Consider the following 25,440-nt stretch of genomic DNA (forward strand, 5'->3'; position numbering starts at 1 on the left):
GTATCTGGCAGCCCTGGCAGATTAACCGCCAGGTTATCTGGCAGGCTGGATTTACTAGAGCTCCACAGACTACAGTTGAATTTCAGACAGTTGACTCACATGTAGACACCCAAACTCAAGAGTCCTAATTCCAAGATGAATCCCATGCTCTGTAAGATACAGTATAATGTTTATTGTTTGTAAATACGTTTTAATAAAGAGCTGATGTACCCTGTAAGTATCCTCCAGCTTGACACAATTTAAAACCAAGACTTCATATTCAGAAGAATATTTAATGTAACTAATTTGGTTAATTCTACCCCTATAACATTGTTGTTAAACCTGTAGTAAACATAAGGATTCCCTTGATAATTTGATATATATTTTATGTTGCAATTTATAGAGAGAATTGACTTTTAAAAAATATTACAAATTGCTAGCATATTTTAAAATATTACATAAAATCAAAATAATTTCTGTGCGGCATTTATGTGAAAAGGAGATAAACTACATATTCACTTTTTATAGAAACTATTGCCTTCATAGAATCAAACCAGCAATGAACCATTTGGCAGACATTCTTGTTTATGAAAAGTTCAACCGAACCACCAACAGTGATTTATGCTATATCGATAGTCACTATTGGAACTGCAGACCAAAGCCCTTCTCTACTACCCTTGTATGATTACATATAAACATTAGCTACACAAGCTAAGTTCCCCCAACGGGTCTAACTGTCCATCTCAATTGCCCCTGCAGTTTGAAGTCAATGCGTGTTATAATTCCCTATCAAATATGAAGTGCTTTGTGAGATAGTGTTGGCAACTAGAGCTGAAATCAGCTTTGCCAGCATTCCAGATGTTTTCACTCCCTTTGGTATGTATGTAATATGCTAAAAAGACTGTTAAATGAGAGCTTATTTACCATCTAATGATGGAAAGCTATAGTCTATCTCTCTCAATTTTTCTCTTTTATATAAGGATATTTCCAATAAGTACTCATGAGTGTCTGCAGTTTCTCATTGTTGCTCTGTGTCAGAGCCACAGGAGTAAGCTTTCAGAGAAAGGTGCTACCTTAACACACACATTTCTACTATTTTTTATCCCTGAATCTGATCCTTGTTATATACCTAATCATATACACATTTAATCAGGGGACCAATTTACTGTCATCATGTTATGTTTAGATATAGTCCTGAATATTCAGTACACTCTTACAATCAGTATGAGAAAATGGATATGAAAGAAAATATGAATTCTCTTGGGAGAATGGACACTGAGTGACAGGAATACAGAAATTACTGAAAAACATATATTCAATTCCCTTGGAAACTTGGCCCATTTATTTTCGTATATAGTACAATAAATTTTTAAAGCCCTTTATTGCCTGTGCATTCACAGTGGAATCTAGTAAAAAAACAGGCTTATATATTGCAGTTGTCTAATTCATTTTGTCTAGTTTAAATAACTGTGTGAACATTATCTGAACTCTTGTTCAAATGCATTAACTGTTTGAAAATAATCCCCTCATTCTCTTCCACATCTCTTCCCATGTAGCTCTTTTTTCACTATTATTTAATTGAATTTCCATTTTTCAGCTTTAACAGTTCCTCATAGGAAATTGGATTAACAGTATTCAGATTGTGTTAATGGTCATGTTATGCTTGGTTGACTAAATGTCCTTTAAAATGTTTTTAGTATCACATAGACACAAAGTTTGTACAATATTTCTAAGGATTTGGGGCAAGAAAGGCTATGAATGTCCTGTTTCAATTTAATTTCATTGTGTATGTTTTTACTCCTTACTGTCAATACAAATTTCACTAATTTTTTTAAAACTCCAAATAACAAGGCGATGCTTTAAACACCTGGTCCAACGCCCAGTAAGTGAACTTGGATTTAATTGTATCATGAATGGGAGGGATTAGAGGAGTGGGATGCATCTCAGTTGGCTTGACTGACCAAAAGGAATGCTTTCTATTTAATAAAAACTAGTGCAAATAACAGATTATGCAACATAGTGTAACTAAATCATTTGAGCAAAAATATTCTTGACATTATGAAAAGGAAGAATACAAGAGATTTTATTTTTGCACAGATAAAGTGCAGTTACTTCAGAGAAGAAAGGGATGATTCAAAATATCTAGTTCATAGTTTGTAAAAAGGAAGGACTAATATCTTAATTGCAGATCCTATTTTTAAGAAGTTACTTTAAGAAAGTAACTTTTTTTGGCTTAATATTGGAAAAAAATTACTTCAGGCATCTGTATTTTACATTATCACACATTATTCTGAATTACAGGTATTCCATTTTTCCAGAATTATTTGGTAGTCTGCTTTGGTAGACTGCTGTGTTTGTACCAGTTTCCTAGATGACCTATTCTGTTTGAAGGATGTTTGTGATCTACTGAATTATTACTATTATTACTATTATATTTATGATTCAATATTAACTATTAATATTTAAGAATAATAATTTAATATATCTGAAGACATATTTACTGTTGTTTGAGTGCCCTGGCTCAGCATCAGCTCATGTAGTGATAGACAACCTAAGTGATAGAGAAACTTTAAGTGTCTGTGGCTGTTTTCAGTTTCTGCCTTAAGGCTGAGTAAAATGACACCAGTAAACGGACATAACCTAAAATAGCTTTAATCCAATTCTATTGCTTGTCTGACTTATTTTTAACAGTGTGAGAAGCACACGTCAGGTGGAGATTGAGAATGTGATGGGGATGATAAAGTCACCAGCAGACTCCATTAATTATATTTTCTAGCCTCAGAATCATCTGTCTAGGGTGCAAAATTCCTTTCTATATGCGTGTACAGTTGTGTGTGCAATACAATTATGTGTTGCTGTTCACCCTTTCAAACAAAAGAGAACAGTCTGCAAACTACCATACAGGAAAAAAAATCTCTTGTCCAAGTTCACAATAGTTATATGGCACCACAGTTCACCATGATACACTGCAATTAAAAGGGAAGAGAGAAACCTAAATTTCAAGGTCATCCATAATCCTCCCTCCATCAATGTTAACATTTATATAATGTGTATATATATGTGTGTGTGTGTTTTACTGAATTTTATAGTAAAATGGAAATTCAGGTTATTAAATTGTTTATAGTATCTGATGTATTTGTTGGCTCACTCCTTTTTCACATCACATAAGAAATTTGGGAATCTGTCACTAGCTCTTAGATTTTGGGTTGCTCACAAGGGAATAGAAGAAGGGAATAAATCAGTAAACAGAAGGTTGTATTAATCTTACAACCACCTTAAACAAGCCTCACTGACCAGCTTACTCAGAATGTAATTTTTTTTTATTTTTTTTTTCTGACAGTTTTAAGAAAAGTGACAGGGAACACATGGGACAGAGTATTAAAGAAATTGAACCTCAAAAGGGGAGAAAGTGTTTTATGTTACCTCCTGGTTAGCAGCAGCTAGTTCTTCTTCCAGTGCAGAGACTCTTTCTAAAGAAACCCTCAGTCGTTCCCTTACCTAGAAGAAAAATCAAAATATGTGCAGTAACGTAATTTCTATCAGTCTTTAAAGATTATATAATCTGCCATATGCACTACTGTATGCCTTGCCAGTCTGTTTGCAGGCATGTGTGTTGCATTCTTTCTTGAGACATACTGTGTAGTAAACATTTAAACCTAACTACAGGAAGACTTAACCCATGAAAACAGGTGTCAAACTTTAAATGCCATACTGCTTTTCCACAGTTTGCCTATAATTTTATGGAATACACAGCAAATGCAAATATTCTAAACCCACATTAGGCATAAAAAGAAAACGTTTTTCACAAGCATCTTTTACAAAGGGTAAGGAAAAAAACCACCTGCAAATGTTTTAAGTCCACTCTATGGAAGATAACTAATCCATTCATATGAATTGAATGCAACAAATTAATTGAAAAAATAACTTGCAGCATTGCCTTCAGGCACACAGACTAAAGATTTTTGACATCATCATGCAGTTTGTTCGGGTTTTGCAAAAAGTCATAAACAAGATATACTCTCATAAGCAGAAGACTGCTGTGTTTGTACCAGTTTCCTAGATGACCTATTCTGTTCTAAGGATGTTTATGATCTGCTAAGTTATTACTATTATTACTTTTATATTTATGATTCAATATTAACTATTAATATTTAAGAATAATAATTTAATATATCTGAAGACATATTTACTGTTGTTTGAGTGCCCTGGCTCAGCGTCAGCTCATGTAGTGACAGACAACCTAAGCTAGAAATGCAGGTGCCAGTCTTCCAATATGATCAAAGGCAGATCAGACTTAAAGGGATCTTCAGTGCTGTGTGCAGGTGGCTCTCCCTCTTCTGACTATGAAGGGAGCCTATGGCAACTCCTCTCCTAATCTACACAACTTCATTAGGCACCTCACATTAAATGACTTTACAACCTGCCTAATCAGCCAACACTCACAATATATTTCTATCCCCATTCTAGCTACACTGCGGTAATGCTGTTCCGGCTGATGATCCATGGATGTTTAAGGCTATTAACAATGTTTGTAGGGAATGTTAGCGTATTCTATTAGACCAACAGATGTAGCTGGAAAACAAAGCAAAACAAAAATCAATCTTTAATGTACAATGAAACATTGTACATTTTCATGTACGTACTCTTGTTTTCAGACCCTTGACAAACACAGGAGACCCCTGAAAAGGATGTGTATGCCCTAATGCTTTAATACCTTTTCCAGTGATACCTCTTAGTCTAATAAATATTACCTTTCCTTACACACTTTATTTTCCATCACTACTGATAGAAGTGAAATTTTGCAAATAGGCTCAGTACATCCCAAGATTGACTTAGACTTTAATAGACAAAAATTATTTATTAGCAAAACTATAACATAGCATGTACACTAATTTTGTCCCAATTAAACTTTAAAACTAACTAAATCTAAAGATCAAATACATATTCAGGAAATGAACACTAAAAAATAAAACTATTCAGCCTTTCTGACAAATGCAAATCTAGTTGCTTATGCAGTTCTTTGAGTTTTTGGTCCTCTTTACATACTTCAGCTCTATTAAAAGAAAAAAAATTTGAAAATGTATTTTATGTATTCACATAAATTATTTGAATGCTCTCAAGTAACTATAGTTTTACTATACACTAAACAATGTTGCTAGCCTTAACAGAAATCATGAGAGAGAGGTGCTCAAAGGAGCAAAAGAAAAGTGAGTTGAAGAGTGTTAAGGTATAAGAAATCCCCAAGACTAGAAAGAATCCTCAATTTTACAGTCCAATTTCTGATTTATTAATTTCCATCTATTCCTTCAGCACTATAAGACTGAAAAAAATCAACTGTTAATGTTGCCAAAGATGCATATTGTATCTTAAATTGACATTTCCTATAGGGTATGACTAGTTAATCAATAGCTGAGCTGCAGTAACTGACTCTGCCTGTTCCTCACCTGATGCAAACAAAGTTTAAGCCATCTTGAAGTGGCAGTGACTGAGCCACCTCTGAGTGGCAGTGATAAGAGTGAAAATTACTACAAATTTTCACAACTGTTTCAACTGTTTTCTTACACCAGAACGATAGAATTCAGTGAGAATATGTAACGGAACACAAAAAGTTTTTCCTATTTATTAAATTTTTGTACTATTTTTTATTGAAGCTGTATGTAAAACCCTTTAATCATAAAGCTTGCTTTCCAAAATTAGCTACATAATTTCCGGAAAACATGCTCATAAAGCTTCAGGTTTATGGTAGTACATAAGCTATCATCAGTCATTTCATATAAATTTTTTAGTATTCAATTCTAACACACTTAAAATATGTAAAATTAATTTGAAATATTATATTTTCTAATTCTAATTTATTCATATTTTCCTTCTAATTATATTTTTCATAAAAATACTTCACATCAAATGTATAATGCATCAATTATTCTGGCTATAGTTGAAAAACTGTAATTGTTTAAATAGCTGAAAAACTATTTCTTACTTCATTTGCCTTTCCTTTTTCCTATTTTTAAAATCATATTCTGCTTGAAAACCAGCATTATTTCATGAGTTCTTCTACCAGCTTCCAAGGGCTGCTCGGTGATCTGTTTCCCTATCCAGATGGACAAAATGTCCAAGGCAGTATGAGTCCACTATCCAGCACTGGCATCTCTCTTATCTCCCTACTCCCACCATGCTCTCTGCCTTCCCAGGGGTTCCCAATTCCTCCGTGCACCCCCAAACTCTCTTTCTGTATCCTGCTTCTCTTCCCACTACCATTTCTGTCTTTCACTAATTGTCCACTATTGAAGTCCATGTCCTACCAGTGAGGGGTGTAGTCCTGTCTCAAGAGGCCTGATTTCAACCTCTCTAAATATAGTGGGAGCTGGCAGACAACAACTTCTTAATGGAAAGCTCAAACTAGATGTAAAAAATACACAGCAAAATGACAGTCATCTTCCTGGCTTCAGTCCTCTTGGCTGTAAGCACTGCTGAGGGACAAGATGATTGAAAGTTCACGAGACGGTAGTTGTCAATAGCTGAAATGAAATGCAAAGAGTTGGTAATTTTACTTTAAATTTTCATAAGTTTCCTGAAACCGCCATGTATTCAAGCCTAAGTGTTTTATAAATGAGAATGCATGTTTTAAAAATATGTTATCAGATGTCTAACACTGGCATTCACTTTGAATGGTGTTAGAATTTGCAAACCAATTCAGCCGCATTACTGAGGAGGTCACAGCTCCACAAGGAGCTAGAATCAGAAAAATTATTCTTCACCTTTATACACTGTTGCACTGTAGAACTGAATCCTATGGACATTTTAAAGCCTGAAAACAACAATACCTGGAAATAATGGGCATTTGTTTTGAAGAAAATTTAGGACACACATTTTTACCTGGCACTTCAGAAAAAATAGGTAGACAATTAATGTCTATATTCTGAATATCAAGCTGTTATATTAAAATCCAATTTTTTTCCTTCTTGTCCTGTTGTCAGTAACAACGTGGAACAGTATCAGTGTGACACAGAGCAACAGTTGGAAATTGTTTCCTTTGCCTTGCCTTGCCTTGCCTTCCCTCCCTTGTATGTACACAGTTAATGCACTGCCTTTTTTATAATGACCTAACCAAAATTGCAGTCTGATGGCCCTTATTTGTTGTCTGAATATAAGAGTTCCTAAAGGCACTGAAAGCAACTCTGCCTTGGCACACAAGACTTCTTTTTTCCTTTCATCTGACCAGTGAACAACTAATTCAGATTAATATTTGCCATGGTGACATTGGAAATGTTGCAATTAATTCTTCATGTCCAACCACATATATAGCGGCTGTTAAAGTTGAGGGAAATCTTTGATTCTACCAGTGAAAAAGAGGAAAAGTGCTACATCAGCGCTCTGATCTGAAGGAGAAATCTGCTCTGGTTTACAGCCCAGAAACTGTAACTTTATTTCTCACCTTAAATTTCTTTCTCAGTCTTCAATTGATTTCAAAATAAACTTGAGGAAGAACACAAAAGCTGAATAGTTTTCAGGTTTGGTCATTCACATTCTGGGAAAGAATACAGGCTACAAATGCCATACTAACGTATGTGGTATACGTATATTTTGAAAAAGATTTTACTCTGAGCAATATTTACCAGTTAGTAATTGTATTAATGCTTTTGTGAACTTTGTAAGTTCCTATTGAATAAACTTTGAATCGAAATATGGGGCAACAGCCAAAGCCTCTGAAAAGCCATATACAAATGTATTGCAAAGAATTTTTTATTCGATTTCCTCTTCAAATTTATGTTACAGCAAAAAAAAATAAAAGAACCATCCTCATTTCTGAGAGGTGCAGGAAAGGCTGTTGTTCCTGCTCACTATCTTGTTAGAGACAAAGGAGCAGGAACAAATACAAACTATTTTTATCTGATAATTTGGTTTTTTTCACACGATGAATACAAATTAATGATTAGAATATTACATTGTTTTCTCTTTTCTGGAAGTCAAAGACAGTAGGTGTGAAAATATAGTTCACAGAAGTAAGCATTATCTTAGTGAGATTGTGTTTATCACTTCAGAAATAACATACTTAAATTTCGTATGGTCCTTCAATGTATTTCTATTTTCTTGGGCACTAGATAAAGCTTTACTAAATAACATTTCACAAAGACAGACTAATCAGATGTCACCTGATCTATCAGAACATGCTATAATATGCATTTTTAAAGGACAGATTCCCATTACAATGCCACAGACACAGCAGAAAAGGGTTGATCTCTCCGTGTTAGAGGCTGGTGTATCCAACATGTGCCCAGATGATGGGGTATTCCTCCGGCTTTTATATACAACCACATTATCTTGAAATGTAACATAGTCAATGTCATGTTAGCACTGCTGTTGGTGCAAAATATCACCCATCTTTTTCTGTCTCCTAGCAACTGCTTCCCACTTATTTTCCTTGCTGTCAAATTCTTTCTTCTTTCTCTCCAGCTCTGTAGCCCACAAAAGCTTTTAAAAAACACTTGCACATGCTAGAATTGAATCACTTTTTTTTCATGAGCAGTCTATTGAATAAAAGCTTTCCTAGCTACCTGCTAATGAATAAAAAGATAGTGATAATGTTGACATGAATAGGTTGTTTTCATTTGCAAGAATATTAGGCATACTTTTCTGCTGTGAATTAACCTTAAGAGAACCAGTGTTTTTTGCATCTTAGCTAGGACAATAAGACCTGGTAGTTGCTTTCCTCTGTGATGATCAACTGGGCACTTTTCTTAAAAAAATCAACAAAAAAATGGGTTTGGACAAGAAGTTGCTTCAACCAGTTTCTTCTTTCCAAATGCACATTTTAAATGTTGAACACAAATTTTAAAGCAAAATAGGAAAAACATCTGCAGGAAAATAAACATGTTCAGAAGTTAGAAGTCAATTATAGCTATAGAACGGTATAAATAAAATAACCATTTTTCTAGGTTTTGTTTTTCCTGAATTGCATAGAAGGAATATGTACTTCCTGACCTACTCTATACTCAATGTCTGTTCTAACCATGAAGTTAATCGGAGCTTCTATTTTCTATTCAACTCTAATGATGTCTAGTGAATCTCACCTTCATTTGCTGTATTATAAACTATTCCATGTATATTAATATATAAGATCCCAAAATATTTCATAGTGCTGTCTTACATTATTTCTACAAGTTGTCATTGCATGAAATAAAACAAAGAAAGGTATTGGCTACTTAGCAGCAAGTAAGAGAAGTCTTTGAGATCTGAAGCATTAAGAAGGTCAAAGAGAAGTTTCCACACAGACTATCTTCCCTATGAATACAGCTGCAAATTTCAAGTCATGCAATAGCAAAGGCTATTAGAAATGTTAAGTCAGAATTTCACATTGGTCCCAGTCGTAATCAGTCCTAACCTCTAGTGTTTAAAACTTTCCATTTTTTAACAATGCTCATTGTTTGTGGGACATAACCTAACCTTACACTTAGAAAAAAAACCACTGAATTTAACTTTGAACATGAAGAAAATCTGGAATTGGTAGCAGAACTGCCCATGTCATGTGTTTTCAGATTTCTACAAATGTTAGCATAATTAGATATATAAAGATGTTTGAAAATATGTATAACTTCTGTCAAATTAAATTTCTAAATAATAATAATACCATTAGTGCCTTATCAGTTTCATTTGCTGTGATACAACTCACTCAAGGAGACACGATGAGATTTCTCTGAGATGATACACATAAAATAGTAAATATTTATAAACTAAATTAACTGTTTCATTATCCCCATGCACTAAAGTGAAAATTCTCACAAAATACACTACAACTATGCAAGAACAGACTATGAAGATTGTTGTTTGGCACTGCTATGATCTCATATGGATAATGGGGTAAGAATAACAGCATACTCTTACTACCTTCTACTCACTAAGATGTACCTATTGGGTTCAGCCAAACAGGACTGCCTCTCTAGTATGGGAAGCTCATGACAAGCTTTCATTCTATAGGGGGTGAAGGGATGCTGAAGGAGCTGTCAGACACTGAAATAACTGTCGATGACAGTCATGCTTTCTCTGAATAATGCAGTCATGGCCATGATCTCTCTATGGTGGTCTATCTTTTGGACAAAAGGTAAAGGCAAAGCCCAGACTTCATGTAATATATAGAGAGCCAGTAGGCTTTTTGAAATAAGTTGAAGTATCATTCCTGGTTCTCCTTATAGTTAAGCAGGCCTCCCTCAAAATATGAACTCTGAATTGATATGTTTTATTTTCCATCTTCCAGTCTGTTTTGTATTTTTCATTGCATTTTTTTATAGTAATGAGGACATTTTTGTAGTTCTTGTACTGTGTATGTAGCAACCCTTGCATGACCAGTCAAGTTTTGTGGCAGAGCTTGTTACAACACCTTGAGATGTTTTAGTGTAGGAAGTGAAAACATGAAAGAAAATTAGCATTTAGGAAGAACGTAAAGACTTCCTTAGGATTTTTGTAAGTTTTAAAAGGCAAACATTTTTATGAAAATATCTTGTTATGCTTTTTCAAGGGTGTAATGGCTAAATTATTGGTTTCAATGTCAACATCTTTTGTGAAGAAAAAAATTAAATAAAAGTTTCCATTACTCATTTGCAAAGGGTCACAATACGTTTTCAATGCACTTTTGACAGTTTTCATTACTCTTTATCCATTAACGTACTTTGGTTTTGGGTGCATTTTCTGATAGGGCAGTGTTTATTTCCTGTGACATCAGTATATTGTGTATCATGGGTTTTTTCCTCAGTATTTACTGCAAAGTTCTTCCTTCAGGCTTCCCCAAGCATAGCAGCAGAGTCTGTGGGAGTGGGGCATAACAAAATACAGGAGGACAAGACAGACATAAGTCAAAGGGAGTAGATTGGCTGCATCCAAGGGAGCTGAGGGACTTGATTAAGTCGTCATAGTGAGGCCTTTTTCATCTTCGAAAGGTAATGGCAGTCAGGGGAGATTCCTTATGAGTGGAAAACCCACAAATGTTGTGTCCACCATCAGGAAAGGCAGGAATTATCCTGGGAAGATCCAGGGAAGTACAAGCTGGCCAGTGTTGGGAAGGTTATGGAGCAAATCTTCCTGGAAGCCATTTCCAGGCACATAAAGGACAAGATGGTGATTGGGAAGAGCCAGTATGACTTCATCAAAGGCAAATGACATCTGGCCAACCTTATTGCCTTATGTGATGAGATGACTCGCTCTATGGATGAAGGGAGAACAGTGAATGTTTTTTACTGTGTCTTTACCAAAGCCTTCTGCAAGATCTTCCATTTACCCCTAGAGAAAAGGGTGAGATATGAATTGGGTAAGTGGATTATAGAGGGCATAAAAAATTGGCTGGACTGCAAGGCTCAGAGGTTTGTGATCAGTGACACAAAGTCCAAGTGGCATCCTATTACTATGAATGGAATAACCCCAGGCAACAGGACAGGCTTGGGGAAGAGAAAGCAGTTTGGCAGAAAAGACCTAGGGGTGAATAAAGCCAGATGCACAGTTCAGTCAGCAGGTTGAGGGAAACGATTACTCCTCTCCGGACTTTTGAGACTGCATCTGCTTTTGGGCTCCCCGGTACAAGAAAGACACTGACAGACTTCAATGAAGGCCCATCAAATTGGTCATGGGCTGGAGCGCATGGCATATGAGAAGAGGCTGAGAGAGCTGGGTCTGGTCAAACTTAAAAAGGGAAGGTTCATGAGAGACCTTATTGCTCTCCACAACTAGCTAAACAGAAGATGTGGAGAAAACAAAGCCAGCTTCTTGGAGATGCAGAGTGACAGGACAAGAGGGAACAGGAGCAAGACTCAACAACAGAAACTCCAGCTAGGTATTATGGAAAAAAATATGACAATGAGGGTAGTGAAACACAAGAATAGGTTTTCTCCCTGGAGATATTCAGAAGTTGATTAGACAGGACCCTAAGCAACCTGAAACAGTTGGCCCTGCTTTGAGCAGGAGGTTGAGCCAGCTGTCCTCTAGGAGGTCCAACCTACAGTATTCTACTAATCTCTGAATAACTTCAATACATTTTCATAGGTGGATTAATAGCTTATTTCTGAAGGGTCTGAAACAAATCTAACTTATATAATTTTTCTGTCAAAGAAAGTGTAGAATAGATGACTGACTTGCCATAAAGGTTTTTAGCACATTTGGATGTATGCAGTCTTTTTTACTTCCATTATTTTTGAATAAAAATCCCAATAGTGCTGACAATGTGTGGTATAATGTGATAGTATTATAATATCAGGTATCTGGATGATATATAAAATGTCTTTGATGCAGTCCTTCTGAAGAGAGATACTATAACAGAAACACATAAATTTATACGGGATTTGTACCTGAAAATAATGTGTGCTAGGTTTATAACAAATTATTTTAAAATAATTTACTAAACTGTTTCCTTGATTGATCTTGGAATGTTTTATAATAAAAATATTATTTATTACATCAAAATAAAAAAGGTTCTACGCAGAGATGAATAGCACATAGGAAAAAGTAATTTTGACCAATCAATTTTAAAACTTGTTTTATAATGTAATAAATGTCCTGTTAGTGTGATTGCAGATGGCTGATTTTTCTACACTGACAATTATCATCACCTGTGGGACAGAGACCCATTGTATACATAAGATGTGTACCTGTGTCACTCCAAAATTTTTAAATGAACTGAATACTGATTTTAACCTCTTACATTAAAAAAAAAAAATAGAATTTTCAAGAATATAGGTCAAAATATTATACTTAGCTTCAATCTAATTCTGTACAATAATTTTAAAAATGAGATGTAAAATAAACTGCAAAGTACCTAAACACTAAAACATTCACAAAAGAAAATGTGTAGGAAGTACATAACTGCTGAATAATCAGAATCTGTTTAAAGTTTAGTTCTTATTATTTCTCATATTTATCCAACACAGTGCCAAAAAGTAAAAAAGCAGGAGAGCTCCCTACTCTCTTTATAGTTTTATCAATGTTTAAAGTGTTGGATAAAAGGTCAAAGCTCAGACCATAAACCCTATCAATCCTCAAAAGATATTTTTAATGATACAGGATTTTGTAAGCTTTAATGACATCCAAGAGCTTTTTACAATTAATTGCTTACAGCAGCTAGAAGTCATTATATTCCCTTTTCTAGATTTTCTTTAAATATGCTTTCATGATATGTAACAGAATAGAACATGCAACTAAAGAGACATACCTAAAGACAAAATAAGTTTTGATTTGGCATAAGTTCCTTAAACTCATTTAACTTTGAACCTGATAGTTAACCAAGTATGACTCATAACCCACAGTGTTTCACACCTTTATTACCAATGAAAAGTAAATATTACTATATAACTACAGCTACCCTTTTCATAAAGCTGTTTCTTTCAATAATAGTTCCTTAAATATAGTCAACTTTCTGAGTATATTTCTGAATTTTAAAAAGTTAAATTTATTACAGTGAGACCATTGAACTGGTTCTACACAACACAGCTCAACTGTGCAGTCAACGGTTTCAGATGCTGTGCTGCACAATATCTCCCCTTCTTACCCAACCATCTCAAACAGAGAAGCAACTCAGCCACAGCAATGAGCCCAAGCAAATCACCCAAGACAGACCCCACAAGGAACTAGGTTCTTTGCTTGTGAGCAATGGTTCTCACGTGTTCCCTGCATGTGTAGTTTTGAGGTACTTACTAATTCAGATACATCATCTTCTGAGCGTATTGCTTCTAGACATGATCTGGATTTCTGAATTCATGTAAGCAATGCTCAAGGTGATACCTCATAGTTGTACAAAGTGTCATTCACACAAAAGAGTCTTTCCAGCACAGGACACATGAGGAATCCACTGGAAAGACCCTCTTAATTAGCATGACTAGATGCAGTTATCATCAGTGGTTTTTATCTTGATTCTGCAAGCCCTTCATTACTTCTGATAACAAAGGATCTACTACTTATTTTAGGCTACCCTACTTGTAGAGGGAACACTGTGTTTATGTAGCAAATGCTAAAAACATTTCTGAAACTTAGGAGGTTTTCCTCCTAAAAATTTTTAAGAGGCAAGTTCCTTTATGTAGTTAGAAACATCTCATTCTGCCTTTTTACTCTGTTTGTGTGTTTTTAAAATTTGAGATACTTACTTACATTTTCTCAGCAATAACTTACAGCAATATCGTACAGACAATAAATTCCATGGTGTCATGATTTATTTAGTGCTAAATAGGAGAAGTATGTCTGGTAGGGGTGAGATCTGCGTATTTTGAAAAGTCAGTACCATTGTCTACAGAAGATAGCTAAAGTGACATGAATTGCATTACAGCTATTGGTCACACATTCTCATGGATTTCTCTGGACACGTGTAAATGCTGTGAGTACAGGACATATTCCAAGAAGTAAATAAAAAATACTGTTGCTCTGCTGCATCATAAGGCACAGTTAAGTAAGTTAAAGAGTGTATTTAGTAAACTTTTTTTCCATACTGTACCTTTTCATCCAAAGCCTTGTGGTGCTCAAACAGAGATTTCAGAGCTTTGAGGACCTCAACTTCACTGGAAACTCCTGAGGGAGACTGTGCTTGCCGTTTCACCACCGTCATCCTCAGTGACCTTTCATGTCTTGAGACAAGGCACTCCAAATGCTCCAGTAACAGCTATTGGATTTGATATAAAAGGTTATTAATTTTTGTGCACCTAAATGCCATGGAAATACTAACTACAAAGTGCATGGTACCAAATGGCAATTTTCTTGGCAACCTCATTGTAGGAGAGACTGCTGGAATTATTGACAACATTTCATGATTCTAAATCAGATGGAATAAGTAGAAAAATAGGAAATCTACTCATGATTTCACTTAAAACTCTGCTATGAAAAGCGAGAACAACAAATCCCTCAGCATAGGGTCACCATTTAACTAAATTAAGTACATATTTACAATATTATTTGTGATAGTAATTGATGAGCATTAACAACAAAATAACAACCAAAGCCAGTCTAAAGCATCATGCAAAAATACTAAAGAAGTTTATAATTAATTCACTCTAACTGTAATATATTCTTAATTTATACTGGAAGTTACTTAACAAAATACGTAAAAGTAAACAGTATATTTTATTAAATTTTTAAGACTATTCATTCTAAGTGCCACAGCTAATGGCATTTGTCACTATCATGTGCTCTAAAATGTTCATTGTCTCTGTTGTATTACAAACATGATGGAAGACAAAAAGGTTTGTCTTTCAGGCTATTGTAAATATTTGTAAAATAACCTGTAAATAACCTATTGTAAAAACATCTGAAAATTATTTTTATTACTCTGAGATTAAATTAAAAATTAAAATGATATGTTGATGTTGTATAGAAAATTCCCCATTCGTCTATACTTTCATAGGGCTCCCATTGCTGTTCTTACTGTCTGAACATAAAAGACAATTGGTTAGCTGTAAGGTTAAAGCAGGGTAGCTAAATTAATGAATCACAATGCATGTTAAATGTATTGTAATTACAACATACGATTATATCTAAGTCATTGAACTGGAAATTTGAAAGTTACATGGATAATTGTTTATTATTTCTCCTTCAATGTGGAATATAGCTGCTATTAGTAAAGATATATATTTATCTGCAATCCATAGTTATTCTCAGTCACATAATGACCTTTATTGTTACAGGAATTCATAGACAAAGAAGAGCAAAACCAGAGTGTAATCACATTATAGTTGTAATATACTGCTATTACATCAGGAATGATTAGGGTTTGATGTTATCTTTGCTTCAAACATGGTTCTTGTGCCTGGATTTGCACCTGGTTATTATGTTACAATAACTGTATTATTCACAAAAAATAGTGAACACATGCAAACAATGTTAATACATTAAGAACTGTAATGACTCCAAGCAGTTCAAGAAAGAAGGGGTTTTCTACCGTTTCTGAATTCAGTGATGGCGTGTATTTATCAAAAGCAAACGAGCAAGAAATTCACGAGCTTTGTCATCCAATCCCTGTAGGGCTGACAGCAGATATAGGTGGATTTTTAATTATTTGAGGCAGTCCTAAGTAACAGGCAAATTTGAAGAGACCTCTTCATCATAGAGACATCAGGAACTCAGTATGGGGCTGTGGTAAGGTTGTAACTCAGAGGAGACCAGTATAGCTTCCAAATACTTACAGAGTATTTCTGTTCATAGCAGTACTTAAATACACAGTTAATTGCTATCATGAATAGGACTGAATTTCTGAATTTTGGTCTAAATTAATATATCTTCGTTATTTTTCTGGGCCATCTAGTTTATCTTGGAGATAGCTGGAGGAAAGTAAGTCAATAGTTGATTTCTAACGCTACAACCTACTCTCTGCCCCATCTCTCCAAAGAGACTGTGTGGCTGCAACATTTCCTTCTCTCTGCAGCCGGACTCTACCCCACCCCATAGCCCTAGGGTGGCCAGACTCTGACTCTAATCTATGCTGTGGACTTACATTTCTCCACAGTCATTCCCACTGGCCGGCTGATCCTGTTAGAGCATGGCTCATCCTGCTCTGTTTTCTGTCTTGTCTGCCTTTCTTTATGCAGAAACTTTTCAGCGCATCATAGCTACCTCTGGAACAGTCTAAATCCGGTCCAAATGCTATGAATTTGTGGAGAATTGGGGAAAAAAGGAAAATGTTGAACCACAGTTGAGCTTTCAGCATGGCCATTCCTTCCATAAGTCTGTAGTTGTCTGAAGCTTAAACTGACACCTACTAAAACAGTCCAGAATAACAAAACCTTGGTAACTATTGTTTGGCCTAACACTGAGCAAATTTATCATATTTGATGCCCTACTACCCTAAACAACTTATCTCCCAGACAAACACTGTAATGATCGTAAAGTAGAACTCTGAGAGCCTGTATGCAGGTCTTAGTTGGAAAGTAAAGTGAGAAAATCTGGTTTAGGAGAGAAGAAAAATGATGGTGACACAGAATTCTTGATATGGAAAAAACTTTCATGACAGAAGGAATTACTCATAAACTATAGCACAGAGATAAATAAGGAACACAGGAAAAAAACTAATATACATCCCACACCTCATTGTGAACTGGTGTAGACAGACAATCTTGGCAGGGAATTTGAAGTCAGCATGGACAGAAGAAAGACAAGATCCTTACTAAGAGAAGGAAGAATGGTACTTGCCACTTTGTTTAACTTTGTTTAACTTTGAAGAGAGTGATGAATAGAGAAAACAAAGTTAAACAAGATTTTCAAGTATAAGAACAGAGCAGAGTGGTGAGAACTCAGAATTTCTAATAGGGCGATCGTGGAGGAGTTTACTATGTGGGATGAACAGTGCAGCACCCTAGCCCTTTGTAGAGCAGCAGATAATGTAACTTTAGGTTAAGTTACTGCCATGTTCAAAACGTGCATAATATATAAAACTAAACCAATGAAAGTAATCCATTTAATATACACAAAAGCTAATTTTGCCTTTAGCTTAGAATTACCATTTTAGAGGTGGCAAAACCAATTTTAATGTCTGCATATATTTCATAGTTGTTAAATAAATCAAGTGCAAAATATTGTGTTGCCTATTTTACTGTATAGAGAGATGAGCTGACATCACAGCTAAGTGTCAAAATACTCATGGAGAATTACTGCACTACTTGTAAGCATATCAAACTTTTTCTTACTCTTCTTATTCATGCAAGCTACTCAGCTAGCAGTGGTTCATTTTTCTGGACGCTACCTCTAAACACTGGAATTCCCCTTACTGTCAGCCCTAAGAAAGCTCAAGAAGGTGTGCTGGCATAGATTTCCAGCTTATAGCAATTTCTTATTTATGCTTTTCAACAAAAGTCACCTCTATTTCTCCACAAATTCTGTGAGCACTGCTTACAGCAAATCCAGCTGAGCAGAGAGTATTATTAACCAGGTCTCCCAGTGCCACATTATGCCCAGCCATGCTGACAGGGAAGAATAATCCAAGGGTTAGAACATCTGACTCTGAGCATCTGATGGCAAATCCTTGCCCCCTGCTCTGCTGAAATGATACTGCTATTTTATCCATCTTTGGCACAATTACAGTTATATTAAACAAAAGTGTAATAGATCTTCCCTACTTCTCTGGGAAGAGCAAACGTAACTATGCTGACAGAACTATGAAGTGTCCCATTACTACAATGATGGGGGGAAGGGACATATAAACATATAAAATTGATATTGAAGATAATGGTGTGTTCAAGCAATGTTTAAGTTTAATGACTGAAGAAAATAACAATAATTTATGGGCATGGGGGCATGTTGGGGACTTTCCCCCTTATATAATTCAAGAATTACTATTCCAAGTATTTGTGAGAACACCACAAGATTTCATGGCGAAATAACATTGTAACAATACTGGTAGTTCGTTTAACTACAAAAGAATTGTGAGAAACAGCTTTAGGTCCTGTAGTATGTTGCAATTAAACTCTGGCATTAACAAAGATCATATGCTGCTGAGCATTTTCTGCTCCCTCACGCTGTGTCAAGCTGCTACAGTTGTCAAGCGCTCAGAGGGACAGGCAGCTTGCAAAGATGACGAAGATCAACAGCAGCAGGCGGGACAGAATCACCCACACATCATTGCTATGCTTTTCCTACTGGAAAGCATAAGCTTGACAATGAACTATGAAATAATCTGACAAGTGAATTTTACTCTTATGCTGGGCAAATTTTAGGATCCTCGAGATGAGGTGCTGACAACTGTATCTTAGTTAAACGGGATGGAGATTTCTGGAGCTCTGGACTCTTCATGAGCACAAAGAATGTTTAAAAATAATCATTTAAAGACTGAAAAATACTCTGGTGCATATTTCGTGAGTGAATGAAACATCTTTAAAATGCTAATTAGAAGTAAATCAACAAGAATAGCAAAATTAAAATATACCCAGCTTCCTGTATTTCTCAAATCACTTCCAAAACAGTTATGGAAGTGATTGATTTCTGTGAAATGGAAACGCATAGTTAAATTTAACAGTGTAAACTACATGTAGGTTATCACCTACCTATATTATACTATGTCGTCATTACTACATGGACACTTATTTACATACGGAAAATGAAAAAAGTTAAAACATTCTTTTTTAGGAATGATGACTCAGTAAGTTGAAATTAGTGTGACTCACTAGAGTTTGTATTACTACAGGACCTGGATTTTAACAAATATAAAATATTTTATCTTTATTTTCAACAAACCTGTTTGTAAAAAAAAAGTTCACAGCAGGATAATACATGGAGAAATTAAAGAATCAGGAGAGGGTGATGGAGAGAAAAGGAGAGGCAGAAATAGTGGAATACAGGGAAAAAATATAAAAGATAGGGATTTACTAAAATGAGACAGACTTAGCTTAAGGAATTCCTTAGAGGAATAGGGCAACCCACTAAAACCAATTTTCTTTCAATGTCCAGCTTAAAAGTTCTCACCAGCACAGGCAAAACTGAATTTCCTTTCATTCTATATTTAGAATGCACATTGTTCAGTGAATCTCCATCTCTGGTGCAAGTAAAGAAGACAAGTAAAATAAGCAGACATAGCATTGAAGATTATCTCTAAAACCAGTCACAAAGCCAGTCATTTCTTCAGCATTGTTCCACAGGGGTGGAAACCAGTTGGCACCCGTGGTCAGCTGGGGTGACCTCACATAGCTATACTGGTAAATTACTGGTGAAAATCTTTCTTTGAAAAAACAAAGTTACAGCCTAACTACAGCATACGTCCCATGTCTGTCTTTCTGTACATCCAAGACAGAAAAGGAAATACTGGCAACCTAAAACCTTAATAGAAACACACATATGTGAAGCAAAAGCACAGAAGAAAATGTAATAATCAGGATAATGATACAAAGTAATAGAAATGAATAAAAGGTTTTTTATGAGAATAATGAATACAAATATAATACCTATTAGATTATACAGTGTCTGAAATAGAGGTATTGAATTACTATATATTACATATTACTGTCTATTGTCACCCTGTTTTCTGTGACAGAAGTTCTTATTTTGAAAGAAGAGACACATGAGTCTAGAAGATAGATCATAATATTGAGGCAAAAAAAAGAAAATTACTGCCATTTACATTAGTGAAATAATGCTTTTACCTTTACAGAACTTTAGGAAACAGTTATACTTATTTTCACGTGTATGATGCTTTCAGACTATATGAACTCATATTGCAGTGTTTAAAAAAGAAAATAAAGTGTCTGATTTAGTTTCAGCATCTATCAAACTGATGTAAGTAAAAGCACCTCTAAGAAAATGAGCTAGATAAAGGAGTTAAACCCATACTTTAAAAGATATTCTTAGAGTTTTCCAACACAATAAAAGGGAAAATTAATCATGAAATATAGGGTTAAGTTCTAATCTATGGGTATTATGAGGCTGCAGTGCCTAACTGAAGATATTTCATAAACCATTCACTAAGAAATTGAGACAATAAAATATGAATAAAATTTAATCTAAGTAAGTCAGCCTTGTTGACTTTAATAAATGCTTCAGCTCCTGAGGTATTAAGTAATAGAAAGACAATGACACTGTCTTTGTTACTGCTATTTCATTCATGAACATAGGTTTAATTTTTCTTGTTTCTAAAACTGCTTGAACTAAAATATTTCAGACCAATTTAAGTAACATTTTATGCTATATACAAAAAGCATATGCATGTGTCTGATTTTTTGTTGTAGTGAAAAAACCACAATCAGATTACTCCGTATCAGTATTGTAATAGATTTTTTGTTTCGGCTGCCAAACCAAATCCCAAATTGCCTCATAATCATATTCTGATTTACTAAGTTAATCCTACAAACTTTTTCTACTTTTAAAGAATACAGATTGAGACAAAAATAACTTTCAATTTTAATTTAAACTTAGCACAAATTAGTGTTATTTTATAATTTGCATTAAATAATATGCTAGATCACATTGACCTGGGTTCCAACTTCAGAAAAGATACTGTCTTTCCACATGCTATAGGTGATCATTCTAGCTAGAGAATATCCAGAGAAATAACTGTAACAGTTTCTATTAAGATATTTTTGTATATGTTTTCAAAGTCCCATGCAATGATTTTCCAGAGAAAACCTGTTTGTCCTTCTGTCAGCAATGCCACACCAATCAATACATATACATATGCTCCTGCATTTTCTATTTTGCCTCACATACTGACAGATTAAGTTGCCAGCTAAGTTCTTGACATGAAAATATTTCTACTGTACTATGTCAGAAAAAGTTAATTATCGTAGGCACTAAAAATACATATTCAAGAGCAAAAGGTCAGTAGGGAGCTTTGCTTAAGAATACTGCTAGGAGGATTGAGTAGGAACTTGATTAAATATTGGGGTAAGGCTTAAACCCTGGTATTTTGGCTGAGACCTGGAGTTTATGGGTCCTGAAGAATGTAATTCCAGCATGCTCTCTCTTGAACATATTTTACTGTCAGGGGCTGCCACTGCAGCTTGGCATAGGGTGGCAAATCAGGAGGTGTGCTCTTCAGGGTTTTTTTTTGTGGAGACTGGCAAAAACTTTACGAAGCTGTTGCCAAGAAATAAACAAATGCACAGGTGTGGGTCTATAATAAAGAAAAAAACTACCAGTCAGACATAACTGAAAACGTAAAAGGGAGCTAGAAGGCAAGAGATGGTTGGGAGTGTGCATTCAGAACAGGACAGAGTTGCCACTTTTATTTCTTCTTGCTGATCTTCAGTTTGAAGCAGTAGGTACTTCAAATAGTATCTTTATGCTGTTAACCAGGGAGATAAAAGGTTGGATTAAAAAATTTAGAAACAGCAATATGAGAATATGGAACTGAGCCTCTTTATTTAAAAGTAGTAGGAAGTGCTACCTGGGACAAAACTGTATGGAGTAGTTCCACTACGTGTTGTTATGCATCAGAGTGTCCTGGGAGAGCAGGTAAGCCTTGCTAGCATAGCCAAGCTAGAGCTGGGTTAAGTGTGAACATTAGTGGGATGGAAGAAAGAAGCATTAGTTGGACTAACTTTATATATTAGAAAAGGCATTTAATTTCCTCATTGCACAAGTGTATCAGTGGTCCTCCAAATATTATTACTTTATTAGAATCTTTGCTTAAATAACAGAAAAATTTTGTAGCAACTTTTTCTTACAAAATATTAATGCTGTTTCGCATTAATAACAGCACAAATCTCAGTTTGCAAAAGTGCCTCTTTATAGGCAATGCCTTCTCAATGAATGTTGCTAGAAATCTCATCACTAGCATGTCATGAAGACTGTATTCTGAAGACAACAGCTTTGTATCTAAAATGCTGGTCTTTTGCTATAAAAGAAGTGTACAAGACCCTATAGAAGACAGCATGACTATTACAGCAAACTCTGGCAACTAATGTAGTATATGGCAGTTTAGAACCTGGAAGAACATGTGTATGACACAACGGAGTAATAATTTATTAATGAAAATGCTAGAAGTCAGAGTAAGGCATCTCTCTGAATTTTTTCTCTCTCCTTCCCCATTAATACTTGGACTATATCTTCCTCTCCTGTTTCCTGTAACATTTCCTGCATATTTTGTCATAGCCCAAATCTTTTCATCTCCAATACCTAGCTTCATCCTCATTCTGAAAACAGTGATAACGTTTGCTAATTTTAACTGCAACGACCTCTTGCAAGGATTATCACACTCTAGAACTCTCATTTGTTCGTATTAGTTCTCCTGGAAAATGTCTTACTGATTTCTCTTTAACACAACACAAGAAACATAAGAATGGATGAGCTTTAATTTTCTTGGTTTGCAAAGAAAGTGCCTATGACAGAGCTCAGTCTGACTTAGGTGATGACTTGCACTTGACTCATCATCCTTTTCTCTCACGGTCATTTGGCAAGTGACTGTCTTTGGCTACTAGGCTGTCTGGGGATTTTTGCTAGTCTGCACTGCTTATATCAGACCCACAGTAAGTATTGGTACACTGCAGTTTTAATATACCAAAGTTGGTGTTCAATGGGCTTTGTAGTGAAATGGATAAAGCATTGTGCTAGGCAGTTTTGTGCACATACTTATGAAGAACTTAGGACAACTGAGAAGATGACATTGCAAATTGAGTTTATATGGTATTTTTTCTGTAAAGAAAGGCAAATGGATATATGTTCTATGCAGGAATGGGTATATGTAGATTATTGAATAGGTACAATTGAGTGTATATTTTAACCACATCTCTGTATTCAAAAGTTTGTGCTGGAAATTAACACAAAGTATTCTTTATTCTGTGTAAATTATTTTCTTAATTGATTTCCTTATTTTTACCTTAAATACTAAAATAACTGATACATGTAGCAGTTACTGATAATTTAAGCAGCTGTAGAAAGTCTTCATATTTGTAGTTGAGACGGTTTGCTAAACCTAAAGAATTCAGTGCAATTCCTATGTGCTTCTCCACTAATTAATTCGATTTTTGTGGGAATCATTTTGGACTGTTTAGAATGTATGAAAGTCATGGGAGAAAAAGTAGGTCTCACCTATGTCTCCCATCACATTTCCCAAACCCATCACCTCTAAGACTTTTGTGCTAAATGTGATCATGTGACCACGTGATCAAGTGATCACGTGATCACGTGATCAACCTAGCATGGAGGTAGATGGGGCAGCTTTGCCTCTTTGTATCATCTGTCCTTCCTTGGATTTCTGAAGTCTGTGGCACCCTGGTGCTACAGCTGACATAAGAACGGAGGGAGAAAGACCCTCTCTCCGTTCTTTTGTCATGTACATTGTTAGATTTCCTTCAGAATGCAAATTAGCTGACAAAGGAAAAATGTTATCTGAGCAGCCAACGTACTATTAGTTTAGTGAGAGGAGGAAAACAGGAAGAGTTACCCTGATCACAGAAGAATGAAATATGGATATGAGAAAACATCCTTGGTGTTCAACCTCTCTGAGGTCTATTCCATATGTTCATTACCAGCCTGACTCCTGGGACCACTCCATCTCTTTTCTCACACCTTTCCACACCCCAAAAAGCCTCCTCTGCTCCCCTCTTCCATGTTTTGATCAATTCTGCCTTTGCCCAGTCACTTGTATGTGCAAATTATTTTATTGAAAACCATTCTGTACACCATTTGAGAATTTTCAGAAGGTGCTATCCCATATTCCTGTTCCCAGACAGAATAACATCTGATTGAAGTACAACATAGTAAATTTAAGGGTGAAATCTTGTCCTCACTCAGCTGTATGGCAAACGACAGTTACTTCAAGGGTCACATGGCTGCATCTAGACTAAACAGCAGACTCATTGTGATAGAGGTAACAGCCTTCATCTCATCGTTATTCAGATCAAATCCAAGGCACAAGGGAAAGCTGGGTCTGTTGTAACCTTGCCTTTTGCCTTGATAAGAGATGAGGATATGTGCAGGCTACTTATGCAGGCCCTGGGGCTTGGAAGGCTGCATGAGTCCCTTGCTTTAGAAAACATTTAAACTGAATGTACTTACCATGTTATATACAAAATATGCTATTTTTGTAATATGTCTTGCTAACCCTTACAGTCATTTCCTCTGGGACTGTAGCATGGCAGATATGTCCTGTTACTTAGAACCTTACAAGTCTCATGCACTTATTAAAAGGCTGGAATATTGTCTTTTTATTTATACAATTGAAGATCTAAATTCAGATATAAGTATATTACTCCTGCTTTACACATACATGATATCCAGAAAAGGTCTGTTGTGTACTTACTCTTGTGTTGTTTCTTTCAGCTTTCAGTTCTGAAATCTCCTCCTCTTTTTCAAGCAGCTGTTCTCTGCATGCATTTAATTCTTTTGTCAGTGCAGCAAATTCCTGTGGAATAAAATTATATATGAAGTTACTCAAGATGTGAGCATTAGAATAATCATATCCATATGCATTCTAGAGTTTGAGGATTCAAATAATATTTAGAAATCATGAGCGCAAACTAAAATAGCATGTGTAAGCATCAGCATCTACTAAAACCATTTAAAGTCTGGGCATATCTAATAAAAAGTGCCTATGGAAAACACTGATTTATGTTTAGAAACAAAAGAAGGTTCAAGATGATGGCAACATGCCCCATACATAAGCTGTCAGAACCACACCAGAAGAACAGAACGGGTCTATTTCACAGCAACAGAGACACCACATTTCACACATAATGAGGTTCAACTCAACATATCCTCTTAGCAAGCGTTCTTGCCTCTCTGTAAGGCAGCTGTTCCAACATGGCATGGGAGAAAAAAGTTAAGGTATTCACTGATCAAAATCTATCTAATATCAGATTAACATAAGTAATATGTGCGTTATGAAAAAATACTCTCATTATTTTTATTTGATATTTTAATTTAACTATTAAAATGTATTTAGGCATTATAGTGAAAGGCTGTGATGAGTCAGAGCAATATTCATGTTTGTTAGTTTGGAGCGAGTTTCCTAGGAAATAACAACATAAAATGAAACTGGATTTTAAGTTGCTCCCGATGTTAAATTTTATACATGCAACTAAT

The 25,440-nt window shown here is 35.3% G+C and overlaps 1 protein-coding gene across 5 annotated transcripts in view; it reads right to left on the minus strand.

Annotated features, from left to right (window-relative positions):
* The window catches only part of PPFIA2 (PTPRF interacting protein alpha 2), a 357,296-nt gene that overhangs the window by 109,738 nt on the left and 222,118 nt on the right, over nt 1–25,440 (minus strand). For all 5 annotated transcript variants that reach the window (XR_012042987.1, XM_072864453.1, XM_072864432.1 and 2 more), the window contains 3 exons: nt 24,659–24,760; nt 14,441–14,605; nt 3,403–3,477 (listed from right to left, as the gene is read on the minus strand). Coding sequence is in view for 4 of the 5 variants with exons in the window: in XM_072864453.1 (XP_072720554.1) it covers nt 3,403–3,477; nt 14,441–14,605; nt 24,659–24,760 (342 nt within the window). In the remaining variant the exon portion in view is untranslated. The remainder of the gene's footprint in view (nt 1–3,402; nt 3,478–14,440; nt 14,606–24,658; nt 24,761–25,440) is intronic.

The sequence above is a fragment of the Ciconia boyciana genome, chromosome 1 (genome assembly GCF_034638445.1).
Source record: "Ciconia boyciana chromosome 1, ASM3463844v1, whole genome shotgun sequence".
Classification (NCBI taxonomy): Eukaryota; Metazoa; Chordata; class Aves; order Ciconiiformes; family Ciconiidae; genus Ciconia; species Ciconia boyciana.